The sequence below is a fragment of the Salvelinus alpinus genome, chromosome 9, assembly GCF_045679555.1.
Source record: "Salvelinus alpinus chromosome 9, SLU_Salpinus.1, whole genome shotgun sequence".
In the NCBI taxonomy this organism is placed as follows: Eukaryota; Metazoa; Chordata; class Actinopteri; order Salmoniformes; family Salmonidae; genus Salvelinus; species Salvelinus alpinus.
Genome location: NC_092094.1, coordinates 18,236,689 through 18,252,817, shown reverse-complemented (window position 1 = coordinate 18,252,817; position 16,129 = coordinate 18,236,689). Strand labels below are relative to the sequence as shown.

General features: G+C 44.1%; 2 protein-coding genes across 3 annotated transcripts in view; one reads left to right on the top strand and one right to left on the bottom strand.

Moving 5' to 3' along the window:
• tead1a (TEA domain family member 1a) overlaps positions 1 to 16,129 on the bottom strand; it is a 121,047-nt gene that overhangs the window by 23,189 nt on the left and 81,729 nt on the right. Inside the window, exons 4-9 of one of the 2 annotated variants that reach the window (XM_071416335.1) lie at positions 10,516 to 10,580; positions 9,612 to 9,674; positions 8,849 to 8,860; positions 4,617 to 4,742; positions 4,476 to 4,522; positions 4,256 to 4,317 (exon numbers count right to left, since the gene is read on the bottom strand). In XM_071416335.1, the coding sequence (XP_071272436.1) occupies positions 4,256 to 4,317; positions 4,476 to 4,522; positions 4,617 to 4,742; positions 8,849 to 8,860; positions 9,612 to 9,674; positions 10,516 to 10,580 (375 nt within the window). The remainder of the gene's footprint in view (positions 1 to 4,255; positions 4,318 to 4,475; positions 4,523 to 4,616; positions 4,743 to 8,848; positions 8,861 to 9,611; positions 9,675 to 10,515; positions 10,581 to 16,129) is intronic. The other variant, XM_071416337.1, reaches the window with a different exon arrangement.
• LOC139584455 (carabin) overlaps positions 1 to 16,129 on the top strand; it is a 107,013-nt gene that overhangs the window by 89,832 nt on the left and 1,052 nt on the right. The gene's annotated exons all lie outside the window — the stretch shown is intronic.

Genomic DNA, 16,129 nt, shown 5'->3' with positions numbered 1-16,129 from the left:
CTGCTTTTCTCCACTACATCACCAGATTCCTGCCGTAAGCTCTGGACCATTACTCCAGATCATCGCAGCTAGCTGCTACTGAGTGGCCCAGCCCCGAAGCTGCCGTAGTAATTCCGTCCGATGTGCCCTCAACCGGCCTTTGTTGGACGTCGGTGAAGACGCTTCTGCTAGCCCCGACCTGCTAACTTTATGAACGCTGTGTCCCCCGCTTGCTAGCGTAGTAACGACTACCTAACGGCTCCCCTGTTTCATCTATTGCTGTTCACTGGACCCTATGATCACCTGGCTACATAACTGATGCCTGCTGGACTGTTCATTAATCACGGTACTCCATTTTTGTTTATTTTGTTTATCTGTCGGCCCCAGCCTCGAACTCAGGCCCTGTGTGTAGTTAACTGACCCTCTCTGCCCATTCATCGCCATTTTACTTGTTGTTGTTATCTTAGCTGATTAGCTGTTGTTGTCTTAGCTAGCTCTCCCAATCAACACCTGTGATTGCTTTATGCCTCGCTTTATGTCTCTCTCTAATGTCAATATGCCTTGTATACTGTTGTTTAGGGTAGTTATCATTTTTTTATTTTACTGCGGAGCCCCTAGCCCCACTCAACATGCCTCAGATACCTCTTTTGTCCCACCTCCCACACATGCGGTGACCTCACCTAGGATAACTAGTGCCTCCAGAGATGCAATCTCTCTTATCGTCAATCAGTGCCTAGGTTTACCTCCACTGTACCCGCACCCTACCATACTCACCTACCATGTACATTATTCCCTGAATCTATTCTACCACGCCCAGAAATCTGCTCCTTTAATTCTCTGCCCCCAACGCACCAGACGACCAGTTTTGATAGCCTTTAGCCGTACCCTCATCCTACTCCTCCTCTGTTCCTCGGGTGATGTAGAGGTTAACCCAGGCCCTGTGTGTCCCCAGGCGCTCTCATTTGTTGACTTCTGTAACTGTAAAAGCCTTGGTTTCATGCATGTTAACATCATTTTGTTTTACTCACTGCTTTAGCACACTCCGCCAACACTGATGTCCTTGCCGTGTCTGAATCCTGGCTTAGGAAGACCACCAAAAATTCGGAGATTTCCATCCCCCGTCAAGATAGAACTGCCAAACGGGGAGGACTTGCAATCTATTGCTGCTTGTTATAGACCCCCCCTCAGCTTCCAGCTCTGCCCTGGACACCATATGTGAATTGATTGCCTCCCATCTATCGTCAGAGTTCGTTCTGTTAGGTGACCTAAACTGGGATATGCTTAACACCCCGGCCGTCCTACAATCTAAGCTAGATGCCCTCAAACTCACACAAATTATCAAGGAACCCACCAGGTACAACCCTAAATCCGTAAACATGGGCACCCTCATAGATATTATCCTGACCAACTTGCCCTCCAAATACACCTCTGCTGTTTTCAATCAGGATCTCAGCGATCACTGCCTCATTGCCTGCATCCGTTATGGGTCCGCGGTCAAACGACCACCCCTTCACTGTCAAACACTCCCTAAAAACACTTCTGCAAGCAGGCCTTTCTAATCGACCTGGCCCGGGTATCCTGGAAGGATATTGACCTCATCCCGTCAGTAGAAGATGCCTGGTTGTTCTTTAAAAGTAATTTCCTCACCATCTTACATAAGCATGCCCCTTTCAAAAAATGTAGAACTAAGAACAGATATAGCCCTTGGTTCACTCCAGACCTAACTGCCCTCGACCAGCACAAAAACATCCTGTGCCGTACTGCACTAGCATCGAATAGTCCCCGCGATATGCAACTTTTCAGGAAAGTCAGGAACCAATACACACAGTCAGTTGGGAAAGCAAAGGCTAGCTTTTTCAAACAGAAATTTGCATCCTGTAGCTCTAACTCCAAAGAGTTCTGGGACACTGTAATGTCCATGGAGAATAAGAGCACCTCCTTCCAGCTGCCCACTGCAGTGAGGCTAGGAAACACTGTCACCACCGATAAATCCACGATAATCGAGAATTTCAACAATCATTTCTCTATGGCTGGCCATGCTTTCCTCCTGGCTACCCCAACCCCGGCCAACAGCACCGCACCCCCCGCAGCTACTTGCCCAAGCCTCCCCAGCTTCTCCTTCACCCAAATCCAGATAGCAGATGTTCTGAAAGAGCTGCAAAACCTGGACCCCTATAAATCAGCTGGGCTAGACAATCTGGACCCTCTCTTTCTAAAAATATCCGCAGCCATTGTTGCAACCCCTATAACTAGTCTGTTCAACCTCTCTTTCGTATCGTCTGAGATTCCTAAAGATTGGAAAGCTGCCGCGGTCATCCCCCTCTTCAAAGGGGGGAGACACTCTAGACCCAAACTGTTACAGACCTATATCCAAGTTAACAAATACAGTGGGGCAAAGAAGTATTTAGTCAGCCACCAATTGTGCAAGTTCTCCCACTTAAAAAGATGAGAGAGGCCTGTAATTTTCATCATAGGTACATTTCAACTATGACAGACAAAATGAGAAAAAATCATCCAGAAAATCACATTGTAGGATTTTTTATGAATTTATTTGCAAATTATGGTGGAAAATAAGTATTTGGTCACCTACAAAAAAGCAAGATTTCTGGCTCTCACAGACCTGTAACTTCTTCTTTAAGAGGCTCCTCTGTCCTCCACTCGTTACCTGTATTAATGGCATACTGTCAATCACAGTATTCTTATCGGCAGACTCAACAGCCTTGGTTTCTCAAATGACTGCCTCGCCTGGTTCACCAACTTCTTCTCAGATAGAGTTCAGTGTGTCAAATCGGAGGGCTTGTTGTTCGGACCTCTGGCAGTCTCTATGGGGGTGCCTCAGGGTTCAATTCTCGGGCCGACTCTTTTCTCTGTATATATCAATCATGTCACTCTTGCTGCGGGTGATTCTTTGATCCACCTCTACGCAGACGACACCATTCTGTATACATCTGGCCCTTCTTTGGACACTGTGTTAACAAACCTCCAAACGAGCTTCAACGCCGTACAACACTCCTTCCGTGGCCTCCAACTGCTCTTAAACGCTAGTAAAAGTAAATGCATGCTCTTCAACCGATCGCTGCCCGCACCCGCCCGCCCGAGTAGCATCACTACTCTGGAAGGTTCTGACTTAGAATATGTGGACAACTACAAATACCTAGGTGTCTGGCTAGACTGTAAACTCTCCTTCCAGGATCATATTAAGCATCTCCAATTCAAAATGAAATATAGAATCGGCTTCCTATTTCGCAACAAAGCCTCCTTCACTCACGCTGCCAAACATACCCTCGTAAAACTGACTATCCTACCGATCCTCGACTTTGGCGATGTCAATTACAAAATAGCCTCCAACACTCTACTCAGCAAACTGGATGCAGTCTATCACAGTGCCATCCGTTTTGTCACCAAAACCCCATATACCACCCACCACTGCGACCTGTATGCTCTCGTCGGCTGGCCCTCGCTACATATTCATCGCCAGACCCACTGGCTCCGGGTCATCTATACGTCTTTGCTAGGTAAAGCTCCGCCTTATCTCAGCTCACTGGTCACCATAACAACACCTACCCGTAGCACGTGCTCCAGCAGGGAAATCTCACTGGTCATCCCCAAAGCCAACAGCTCTTTGGCCGCGTTTGCTTCCAGTTCTCTGCTGCCAATGACTGGAACGAATTGCAAAAATCGCTGAAGTTGGAGACTTATATCTCCCTCACTAACTTTAAGCATCAGCTATCTGAGCAGCATTCCGATCGCTGCAGCTGTACACAGCCCATCCAACTACCTACCTCATCCCCATATTGTTTTTATTAACTTTTTTGCTCTTTTGCAAACCAGTTTTTCTATTTGCACATCATCATCTGCACATCTATCACTCCAGTGTTAATTTGCTAAATCGTAATTACTTCGCTACTATTGGCCTATTTATTGCCTTACCTCCTTACTCCATTTGCACACACTGTATATAGATTTTCTATTGGGTTATTGACTGTACTTTTGTTTATCCCATGTGTAACTCTGTGTTGTTGTTTTTTGTCGCACTGCTTTGCTTTATCTTGGCCAGGTCACAGTTGTAAATGAGAACTTATTCTCAACTGGCCTACCTGGTTAAATACACTCACTAACATGATACCCATTAGCTATATCACTAGTAGCATTAGCCATGTAACAGTATTAATGCCCTGGTAATAGGTGCCATTGGAGTTTTGTTTGAGCGTTGGCCTCAGATAAAGTGAAATGAGCTGATAGAAATAAGGTGGATAGGGTAAAAGGCCACCCTCACGTGAGATGGTAGTCGTTACAGCTGTCTGGCTGGGGTAGGCCTGCTGGGAAAATGGCTTAATGCTGAAGATAAAAAGACAGAATTAGGAAGTTGACCTGGTTATTGTAATAATACAAAAAATGAACTAGGTAGATAAGTTTTGAAATCGAGCTAACAAATGAGTTATTACTTCATCATCTTATATCGTCAATAACAAGACAGACACATTAGGACGACTTACTCTTGTGAGGATCCAGGCTGGCCAGTGGATATCATACGCTGCCAAAACTAGGGAAGAGTAAATGAATGGACAATCAGGACAGCACAATGCACATCAAGTCAATTGTTACGAAATATGTGGGTTTAGTGAGGGGTGTCTTACCCCTGTCGCCCCAGGGAAGGTGGGTCTTGGGAGGCCCAGCTTGTTGTGGATGGCAGTGGCAGAGACAATCTGAGCCGAGGACATGGAGGCCATACTCTGCAGTGCCTTGTCTTTCACACTCTGGTCCTTCAGCAGAACACAACACAATGACTCAGAGTGGTGGGACAAAGAACAAGCAACAACAACCAAACAAACACACACACCCACACACATATATAGACAACCTCACACACACACACACACACACACAAGGCCGCCTATTTGCCTGGAAAATATGTGCCTTTAAGAGTACAGAATTCTATTGCTCTTCATTTTTCTCTGAGACTGGTGAATAAAAACACAGAACACCCATTGTGTTGTTATTGAGTCTTGAATTGAATACCTAACCATTTAAATGGGTTTTTCTTCTAAGGACAGAGCTTGTCTTGTATGAAAAAACAGTACATTACCCAAACAGATTGTCACAAGTGGCGCAACTAAGGGCTGGATTTAATCTGTATTGCAGAAGATCCAAGTTAAAATTCAAAAGTAATTTCTGATTGAGCTGACATTGGCAGCGTTTACTGCAGTCTCCAAGAACGTTGCAACATTGCCTTTAAATTTCAATCGAGCTATAACGTGGATACAGATTGAATCCAGCCCTTGGTTGTGAAAGAATCCCGCAACCAAGGACATCAGGGCAAGATTCTAGTGTATGCTGAACATTGGAAAGAAAGCACTCCGGTGCTTGAGTTCTCTGTAGAGAAGTGGCATCTGTGAACATTTTATAAGTCGGACATTTTAATAAAATTTATGAAAAACATACAGTATCAGTAAAAGGTTTGGACATACAGTTGAAGTCGGAAGTTTACATACACTTAGGTTGGAGTCATTAAAACTCGTTTTTCAACCACTACACAAATTTCTTGTTAACAAACTATAGTTTGGCAAGTCAGTTAAGACATCTACTTTGTGCATGACACAAGTAATTTTTCCAACAATTGTTTACAGACAGATTATTTCACTTATAATTCACTGTATCACAATTCCAGTGGGTCAGAAGTTTACATGCAATAGGTTGACTGTGCCTTTAAACAGCTTGGAAGATTCCAATGATGTCATGGCTTCTGATTGGCTAATTGACATCATTTGAGTCAATTGGAGGTTTACCTGTGGATGTATTTCAAGGCCTACCTTCAAACTCAGTGCCTCTTTGCTTGACATCATGGGAAAATCAAAAGTAATCAGCCAAGACCTCAGAAGAAAATTGTAGACCTCCACAAGTCTGGTTCATCCTTGGGAGCAATTTCCAAATGCCTGAAGGTACCACGTTCATCTGTACAAACAATAGTACGCAAGTATAAACACCATAGGACTACACAGCCGGCATACCGCTCAGGAAGGACACGCGTTCTGTCTCCTAGAGATGAACATACTTTGGTGTGAAAGGTGCAAATCAATCCCAGAACAACAGCAAAGGACCTTGTGAAGATGCTTTAGGAAACAGGTACAAAAGTATCTATATCCACAGTAAAACAAGTCCTATATCGACATAACCTGAAAGGCCGCTCAGCAAGGAAGAAGCCACCACTCCAAAACCGCCATAAAAAAAACAGACTATGGTTTGCAACTGCACATAGGGACAAAGATCTTACTTTTTGGAGAAATGTCTTCTGGTCTGATGAAACAAAAATAGAACTGTTTGGCCATAATGACCACCGTTATGGTTGGAGGAAAAAGGGGAAGGCTTGCAAGCCGAAGAACAACATCCCAACTGTGAAGCATGGGGGTGGCAGCATCATGTTGTGGGGGTGCTTTGCTGCAGGAGGGACTGGTGCACTTCACAAAATAGATGGCATCATGAGGCAGGAAAATTATGTGGATATATTGAAGCAGCATCTCAAGACATCAGTCAGGAAGTTAAAGCTTGGACGCAAATGGGTCTTCCAAATGGACTATGACCGCAAGCATACTTGCAAAATGGCTTAAGGACAACAAAGTCAAGGTATTAGACTGGCTATCACAAAGCCCTGACCTCAATCCCATAGAAAATTTGTGGGGAGAACTGAAAAAGTGTGTGCGAGCAAGGAGGCTTACAAACCTTATTCAGTTACACCAGCTCTGTCAGGAGGAATAGGCCAAAATTCACCCAACTTACTGTGGAAAGCTTGTGGAAGGCTACCCGAAACGTTTGATCCAAGTTAAACCATTTAAAGGCAATGCTACCAAAAATGCTAATTGAGTGTATGACCCACTGGGAATGTGATGAAAGAAATAAAAGCTGAATTATATCATTCTCTCTACTATTATTCTGACATTTCACATTTTTAAAGTAAATTGGTGATCCTAACTGACCCAAGACAGGGAATTTTTACTTGGATTAAATGTCAGGAATTGTGAAAAACTGAGTTCAAATGTATTTGGCTAAGGTGTATGAGAACTTCCGACTTCAACTGTACCTACTCATTCAAGGGTTTTTCTTTATTTTTACTATTTTCTACATTGTAGAATAATAGTGAAGACATCAAACCAATTAAATAACACATATGGAATCAGGTAGTAACCGAGAAAGTGTTAAACAAATCAAAATAGATTTTAGATTCTTCAAACTAGCCACCCTTTGCTTTGATGACAGCTTTGCACACTCTTGGCATTCTCTCAACCAGCTTCATGAGGAATGCTTTTCCTACAATCTTGAAGGAGTTCCCACATATGCTGAGCACTTGATGGATGCTTTTCCTTCACTCTGTGGTCCTTTACTCTGAGGTCAGGTGATTGTGGAGGCCAGGTCATCTGATGCAGCACTCCATCACTCTCCTTGGCCAAATAGCCCTTAAACAGCCTGGAGGTGTGTTTACGGTCATTGTCCCATTGAAAAACAAATGATAGTCCCACTAAGCGCAAACCAGATGGGATGGCGTATCACTGCAGAATGTTGTGGTAGCCATGCTGGTTAAGAGTGCCTTGAATTCTAAATAAATCACAAACAGTGTCACCAGAAAAGCACCCCCACACCATCACACCTCCTCCTCCATGCTTCACAGTGGGAACCACACATGCAGAGATCATCCGTTCACCTACTCTGCGTCTCACAAAGACATGGCAGATGTAATCAAAAATCTCAAATTTGGACTCATCAGACCAAAGGACAGATTTCCACCAGTCTGTTGTCCATTGCTCATGTTTCTTGGCCCAAGCAAGTCTCTTTTTATTATTGGTGTCCTTTAGTAGTGGTTTCTTTGCAGCAATTCGACCATGAAGGCCTGATTCACACAGTCTCCTCTGAACAGCTGATGTTGAGATGTGTCTGTTACTTGAACTCTGAAGCATTTATTTGGGCTGCAATCTGAGGTGCAGTTAACTCTAATGAACTTATCCTCTGCAGCAGAGGTATCTCTGGGTCTTCCTTTCCTGTGGCGGTCCTCATGAGAGCCAGTTTCATCATAGTGCTTGATGGTTTTTGTGACTACGCTTGAAGAAACTTTCAAAGTTCTTCAAATGTTCCGTACTGACTGACCATCATGTCTTAAAGTAATGATGGATTGTTATTTCTCTTTGCTTATTTGAGCTGTTTTTGCCATAATATGGACTTTTATATGGACTCTTTTACCAAATAGGGCTATCTTCTGTATACCACCCCTACCTTGTCACAACACAACTGATTAGCTCAAATGCATTATGCATTATTCTACAAATAAACTTTTAACACGGCACACCTGTTAATTGAAATGCAATCCAGGTGACTACCTCATGAAACTGGTTGAGAGAATGCCAAGAGAGTGCAAAGCTGTCATCAAGGAAAAAGGTGGCTACTTTGAAGAATCTTGTTTTACACTTTTTTGGTTACAACATGATTCCAAAATGTGTTATTTCATAGTTTTGATATATTCACTATTATTCTACAATGTAGAAAATAGTCAAAATAAAGAAAAACCCTGGAATGAGTAAGTGTGTCCAAACTTTTGACCTGTACTGTATGTATTTGTGTAAGCGTGGGTTAATGGATTGCTTCACTGCCATTTGAATGAAAGAAGCCTTGGGAGAAGATGAGCATGCTGGCAATGATGATGCACTGAGATGGAGCATACGCAGTAGCTGCTGGTGATAGATACACACAGGACATACATTACACAGTACATAGGCCTTCCGCAGCAGAACACTATGGATCTAAGAGCAGGGACACCTTCACATCAAGCTATACAGACGGGCCTGAAGCACAGCCAACAGTACAGTATATTGAGGGTGGTACTTACCATACATGTGACCTGAATGCAAAGAGATGAGAGTGGTTTTACTCTAACAGGCCACTTATCACCTGTATACTTCGCTATTTGGACAAGACTAACGAGTGTCTATATTACAACATAGGATGATGATAATGTTCAGATAGTTAGAGATTAAATAGGAGGTATTGACAGTGGTATATAAAGCATGACCTTGCAAACATAGGCCATGCAAGCCGGCCTGCAAGCCGAACCTGCACGAACAGCTTCAGTGTTAAACGATAATAAGGTCATAACTTCTGGCTGACTGCTAGCTCATCTACTGTACAATCAACAGCGAACACGTCTTGGCAGTACGCTGTCTGAATTTGCTGTCAGTAGCTTGCCGTCTTAACATCATGCACTGAGAATATTGTGCAATCTATTTTCGGGATCAATATTTATATATCTAAAAATATATATATTTCAGTATTTTCTTGCAAGTTGACGGAAGAGATTTTCATTGTACAACACTGTTTAATGAAATATTATGAAACTGAACATACAATTAAATCCTTGATCAGTGACAAAGAGTGAAGAACTATTACATTGCAAAGACAGTTCAGTTCCGCTATTATTTTGTTAGTTACAGGAAGCAATAAGAAACAGCACAGAACACGGGGAAGTCTGGGACTAGCCCATCGAATGCTAAACAGGAATATCAGATGTGAGGAATCTTAGATGCATCCCACCTGTCACCACGGCAACAGAAACAGGAAGCTACACAAACAGTGCAGTAGGCAGTAGCTCTTACCTTTAGCTTGGTGTGAAACTCCCGAGATTTCCGTCTGGCAAGAACCTGAATGTGACTGGAGACCTGTTGGGAGGGAGACAAGGGAACAGACTGTTACCATGGAGATGAAAAGAAAGCGGGACCTAACCCCGCCACTGGGGGCACACACTCCTCCCTTGACAACTGCTGCCAGCGCCCTGTATCCCTCCACCTTTCTCTCTGGCTAAGATTCAACAGTGAAAAAACACCTGTGGTCTTTTGACATCAAGTGCTATGCATCATGCAAAATCATTCTTCAATAGGAGACCTGTTTTGATTCTATGCATAGCCACACAGCTCAAAGTGTCTGAGTTCAGCCTGGGGTGTCAGATGACCTGCATTCCAGCACCCTCTAAGGGCTGCACAGAAAATGGCAATGTGTGTCCATCAGGGATTGGACAGTGAGTGAGTATACCTCAGGGATTGGACAGTGAGTGAGTATGTACATCAGGGATTGGACAGTGAGTGAGTACTTCAGGGATTGGACAGTGAGTGGTTCAGGTTTCATTACACAGTACACAGCATATCTGAGTCAGTGTTTCCCCTATATTCATTTAGCAGCGGCGTGCAGCCATTGCTAAATCGTTGCCGCCACGCCAGAAAATGTGATAAATGTTTTAAGTAATACTAATTATATAAATATGGAGAGAGAGAGAGAGAGAAAGAAAAACTAGGGTGGGTAAAACATTTTCAGTGTAAACTGAAATTTGTAGAATTGCAGGAAATTACTTTTAAAATGGCAACATTTTGTCTCTGTGGCCAAGAGGAGGGACTCTGATATTTTGAGTTCGGAGACCACGCCATTGGCCACGTCCATACCACTCTCCCCCACTTGCCACAAAAAAACAAAAAGTGAAAACTCATATGGGAAAGGCAGTCCTCTTACCTGCTTTCTTGTCCTTGTCTTTCCCGTTCTTAGTTTGATGTATCTTGCTATCAATTCATTGCGACCTGAGGGAAGAAACAAAGCACTAAGACAGCAGTCTGGGTGTGTAGGTAGTGGCCCCCTGACTTTTGTGTCCACTCTAGACAGGTGGGTATATGTGGAGGGGGCCTGGTGGGGGAGACTAACCCTAACCCTCGTTCACTTGGAGGGGACCATTGTGTTAAGGCCACACGGACAGGCGGACAACATGTGACCTCGGCCGAACAAACAGCATCTGGGGGATTTAGTGGTGTGACCCTACTCCCAGCAGGCCCGCACTGTAATCTCCCGCCGCCCATGCTGGGGCCTCCCTACTCTCAATCGTGTACACATAACATGACAATATGGGCATTCATGCAGACGCCCAATCCCCAGATCAAAGGCCGCAAAACGGCCAGCTGTAAGCATGCTTACTGCTGAATAATTCATTCTTTTCACCAGCTTGCAAACACGCTCAGCAGGACTTGGCAGGCGCGCTAAACAAGAGAGAGGGAGAGAGAGGGTGAAGGAAAGAGTGAGAGAAGGAGGGAGAGAGCGAGAGGGATGGAGGGAGAGAAGGAGAAAGAGAAGATTAAAGACCCTCAACCTAACAGACGAAACCAAGAAAATCCCTCCCCCATGATACTCATAAGATAGCCCACTATGAGTTGAGTAAGCTAATCTTTATTTTCAAAGCTAGACAAAAAGATTGCACTGCCAGAAGAGAGCCAAGACAGAGAAGGTTCTGCACTGATGGACATTATTATAGTCAAACGTTTCAGAGGTAACACTGCTCTATTTCACTCAGCTTTTTTCTGAAACCTTGTTCAAAATCAGGTCCATCACAAATCCCTGCTGTGCTTGTTTTCTCTGTAAAACTAGCCAATTAATGTCATTACTGCATGTGAAACATACATTCAAATTCGTTTTCTCTGAAAACACTTAGAAGAAAAAAATACACATCTTATTCAAATGCCTTGCAAATCCTTCAAGCAAATATCAACTAGACAATATCTCCTTTCATGATCCCTCAAAAGCAGGAAAAATGGTGGGGAACATATTGGAGCCTATTACTAGCAGTGTTAGACCAGAATACAATGGACGTCTACAGGGAGTACTGTAGAGGTGTGACGTTTAAACATCTAAACCAATTTGGGATCGTTAACATTTTGAAAAAATCCCTAACTGAAAACGTTTTATTAAATTAAAATCACAGTGCAGTCATCACCAGACTACCACTAACAGATTGGTCCCGATAATTTTTTTAACCAGGTAGGCAAGTTGAGAACAAGTTCTCATTTACAATTGCGACCTGGCCAAGCTAAAGCAAAGCAGTTTGACACATACAACAACACAGAGTTACACATGGAGTAAAACAAACATACAGTCAATAATACAGTAGAAAAATAAATCTATATACAATGTGAGCAAATGAGGTGAGATAAGGGAGGTAAAGGCACAAAAAGGCCATGGTGGCGAAGTAAATACAATATAGCAAGTAAAACACTGGAATGGTAGATTTGCAGTGGAAGAATGTGCAAAGTAGAAATATAAATAATGGGGTGCAAAGGAGCAAAATAAATAAATAAATACAGTAGGGGAAGAGGTAGTTGTTTGGGCTAAATTATAGATGGGCTATGTACAGGTGCAGTAATCTGTGAGCTGCTCTGACAGCTGGTGCTTAAAGCTAGTGAGGGAGATAAGTGTTTCCAGTTTCAGAGATTTTTGTAGTTCATTCCAGTTATTGGCAGCAGAGAACTGGAAGGAAAGGCGGCCAAAGGAGGAATTGGCTTTGGGGGTGACCAAAGCGCGTGCTACAGGTGGGTGCTGCTATGGTGACCAGCGAGCTGAGATAAGGGGGGACTTTACCTAGCAGGGTCTTGTAGATGACCTGCAAAACAACGTTTTTAACAAAAACCGTGATGGCGCTGATGGAGAAATTGTACAATGATTGCTCTGCAAGTACAAAGTGCAAGCTCTCAAACACCATACGTGGCATGACGTCGATGAACATGCTGTCATACATCACTGTGTAGTAGGATGTAATCTTCAATCAGAGGCACACAACAGAGAACCTAACACGCCGTCTGGATGATATACGATTAAGACTATCCTACCAACGGGACATTAAAAACTGTAATATCTTATGTTTCACCGAGTCGTGGCTAAACGACGACACAGATAATATAGAGCTGACTGGCTTCTCTGTGCATCAGCAGGACAGAGCAGCTGTCAATAACTGCTGGTGCACGAAGTCTAATATTAAAGAAGTCTCGAGGTATTGCTCACCTCAGTTAGAATACCTCATGATAAGCTATAGGCCACACGAGCCGTCTATTTACCACCACAAACCGATGATTAGCACTAAGACCGCACTCAACGAGCTGTATAAGGCCATAAGCAAACGAGAAAATGCTCAAGCAGAAGTAGTGCTCCTAGTGGCCAGGGACTTTAATGCAGGCAAACTTAAATCTGTTATACCTCATTTCTACCAGTATGTCAAATGTGCAACCAGAGGAAAAAAAACTCAACCACCTTTACTCCACACACAGAGACACATACAAAGCTCTCCCTTGTCCTCCATATGGCAAATCTGACCATAATATCCTCCTGATTCCTGCTTACAAGCCAAAACTAAAACAGGAAGTACCAGTGACTCGCGCAATACGGAAGTGGTCAGATGACGCGGATGTTACGCTACAGGACTGTTTTGCTAACACAGACTGGAACATATTCCGGGATTCATCCAATGGCATTGAGGAGTATACCACCTCAGTCACTGGCTTCATCAATAAGTGCGTCGACGACGTCGTCCCCACAGTGACCGTACGTACATATCCGAACCAGAAGCCATAGATTACAGACAACATTCGCACCGAGCTAAAGGCTAGAGCTGCCGTTTTCAAGGAGCGGGACACTAATCCAGACGCTTACAAGAAATCCTGCTATATCCTCAGACAAACCATCAAACAGGCAAAGCGTCAATACAGGACTAAGATTGAATCCTACTACACCGGCTCTGACTCTTGTCGGATGTGGCAAGGCTTGAAAACTATTACGGACTACAAAAGGAAACCCAGCCGTGAGCTGCCCAGTGACACAAGCCTGCCAGACGAGCTAAATGCCTTTTTGGCTCGCTTCGAGGCAAGCAACACTGAAGTATGCATGAGAGCACCAGCTGTTCCGGACAGCTGTGTGATCACGCTCCCCGTAGCCAATGTGAGCAATACCTTTAAACAGGTCAACATTCACAAAGCCAAGGGGCCAGACGGATTACCAGGACGTGTACTCAAAGCATGCATGGATCAACTGGCAAGTGTCTTCACTGATATTTTCAACCTCTCCCTGACCGAGTCTGTAATACCTACATGTTTCAAACATACCACCATAGTGACCAAGAAAGCAAAAGTAACCTGCCTAAATGATTACCGCCCCGTAGCACTCATGTCGGTAGCCATCAAGTGCTTTGAAAGGATGGTCATGGCTCACATCAAAACCATCATGCAGAAACCCTAGACCCACTCCAATTTATTTACTGCCCCACAGTCACATTCATACAGTCGCACTCCACACGGCCCTTTCCCACCTGGACAAAAGGAACACCTATGTGAGAATGCTGTTCATTGACTACAACTCAGCATTCAACACCATAGTACCCACATAACTCATCATTAAGCTAAGGACCCTGGGACTAAACACCTCCCTCTGCAACTGGATCCTGGACTTCCTGACGGCCTGCCCCCAAGTGGTAAGGATAGGCAACAACACATCTGCCACGCTGATCCTCAACACTGGGGATCAGTTTGCTGATGACACAACAGTAGTAGGCCTGATCACCGACAACAATGAGACAGTCTATAGGGAGGTCAGAGACCTGGCAGTGAGGTGCCAGGACAACAACCTCTCTCTCAATGTGAGCAAGACAAAGGAGCTGATCGTGGACTATAGGAAAAGGAAGACCAAACAGGAAATAGAAAAGGAGGGCCAATCACCAACGAAGTATCATGGTCCAAACACACCAAGACAGTTGGGAAGAGGGCACGACAACACCTTTTCCCCCCTCAGGAGAAAATATTTGACATGGGTCCCCAGATCCTCAAGTTCTACAGCTGTACCATCGAGAGCATCCTGACCGGTTGCATCACAGCCTGGTATGGCAACGGCTCGGCATCTGTCCGTAAAGCACTACAAAGGGTAGTGCGTACAGCCCAGTACATCACTGGGGCCAAGCTTCCTGACATCCAGGACCTGTATACTAGGCGGTGTCAGAGGAAGGCCCAAAACATTGTCAGAGACTCCAGTCACCCAAGTCATAGACTGTTCTCTCTGCTACCGCACGGCAAGCGGTACCGGAGCTCCAAGTCTAGGACCAAAAAGCTTCTCAGACTGCCATAAGCCATAAGACTGCTGAACAATTAACAAATGGCGGCCTGGACTATTTACATTGACAACCCCCCCCCTTTGTTTTTACACTGCTGCTACTCGCTGTTTATTACTTTAGTTTACTTAGTAAATAATTTATTAACTCTATTTCTTGAACTGCATTGTTGGTTAAGGGCTTGTAAGTAAGCATTTCACGGTAAAGTCTACACCAGTTGTAGTCGGCGCATGTGACAAATACAATTTGATTTGGTAGGTAGCCAGGACTGCAGTAGATTGAATTGCATTGCCCCTAGCGGTCATACTGTACAGTATGTGACCATATCTGAATTGTGAATTCGCTTAATTTTATGTTGCTTTTTAATACGTTTAAACGAGAGAAAACATGGTAGTTTAAAACGTTAAGAAACGTTTGTTGCAGCTCTTACTACAGTATAGATTGGAGTTAGGGTTAACAAGTTGGAGTTGTGAGTTCAGTGGGTCGACGAGGTAGGGTTGGTGTATGGGTTGGACATGTTTGACAAAGTTAGGTTGCAGGTTAAAGCTCTCATTACTCTGGTTTGCCTGATCAGCAGACTGCTGCAATACCACTTGACAGTTGATAGTGTGTGTGGGCAGTTCTGTGTTCCCCTGACCAGGCTGATGGATGGAGTAGGACCCTGACCCACACTGACTCACTTCGACCCGGCCTCAGCCCTACTGATTAAAGCCAGGGGGTAGAGGTCAGGGCAGAAACACAACACCACACACACACAACATAACCAGAGAAAGTTACTTTATCATGACCCACCATTGACAACTGACACATTACAGAGAGCTTGATGCCTTGTGGCTGATATGCGTCAAAGAGTTATTTTTTGTTGGTAACAGTATTAAAAAGTGTTTTTCTTGTTTACAGCACGTCTCTCAGCTGAGATCTTTTTAACACTCATTTCCTTTCCCACACTGACCACACTCCCACGAGGCTCTGCAGTAGAACACGGTGATGTCCGAGGACCCCAGAGAACACTCTGGCATTCTGACAACATGAGGATCACTCATACACTCATTCACTGCACCCTTCATGTGGTTTTACCATTAAACCTTACTCCATACATTTCTACTGCCAGGCAATATGAGCTGTTTCCAGCATCATATCAATAGATTTAAAGGCATTTCTCAGAGAAGTTTCCAAGTGTCCTTGTGAATCACAGCCTGTTCCTGACTTAAAAATGGC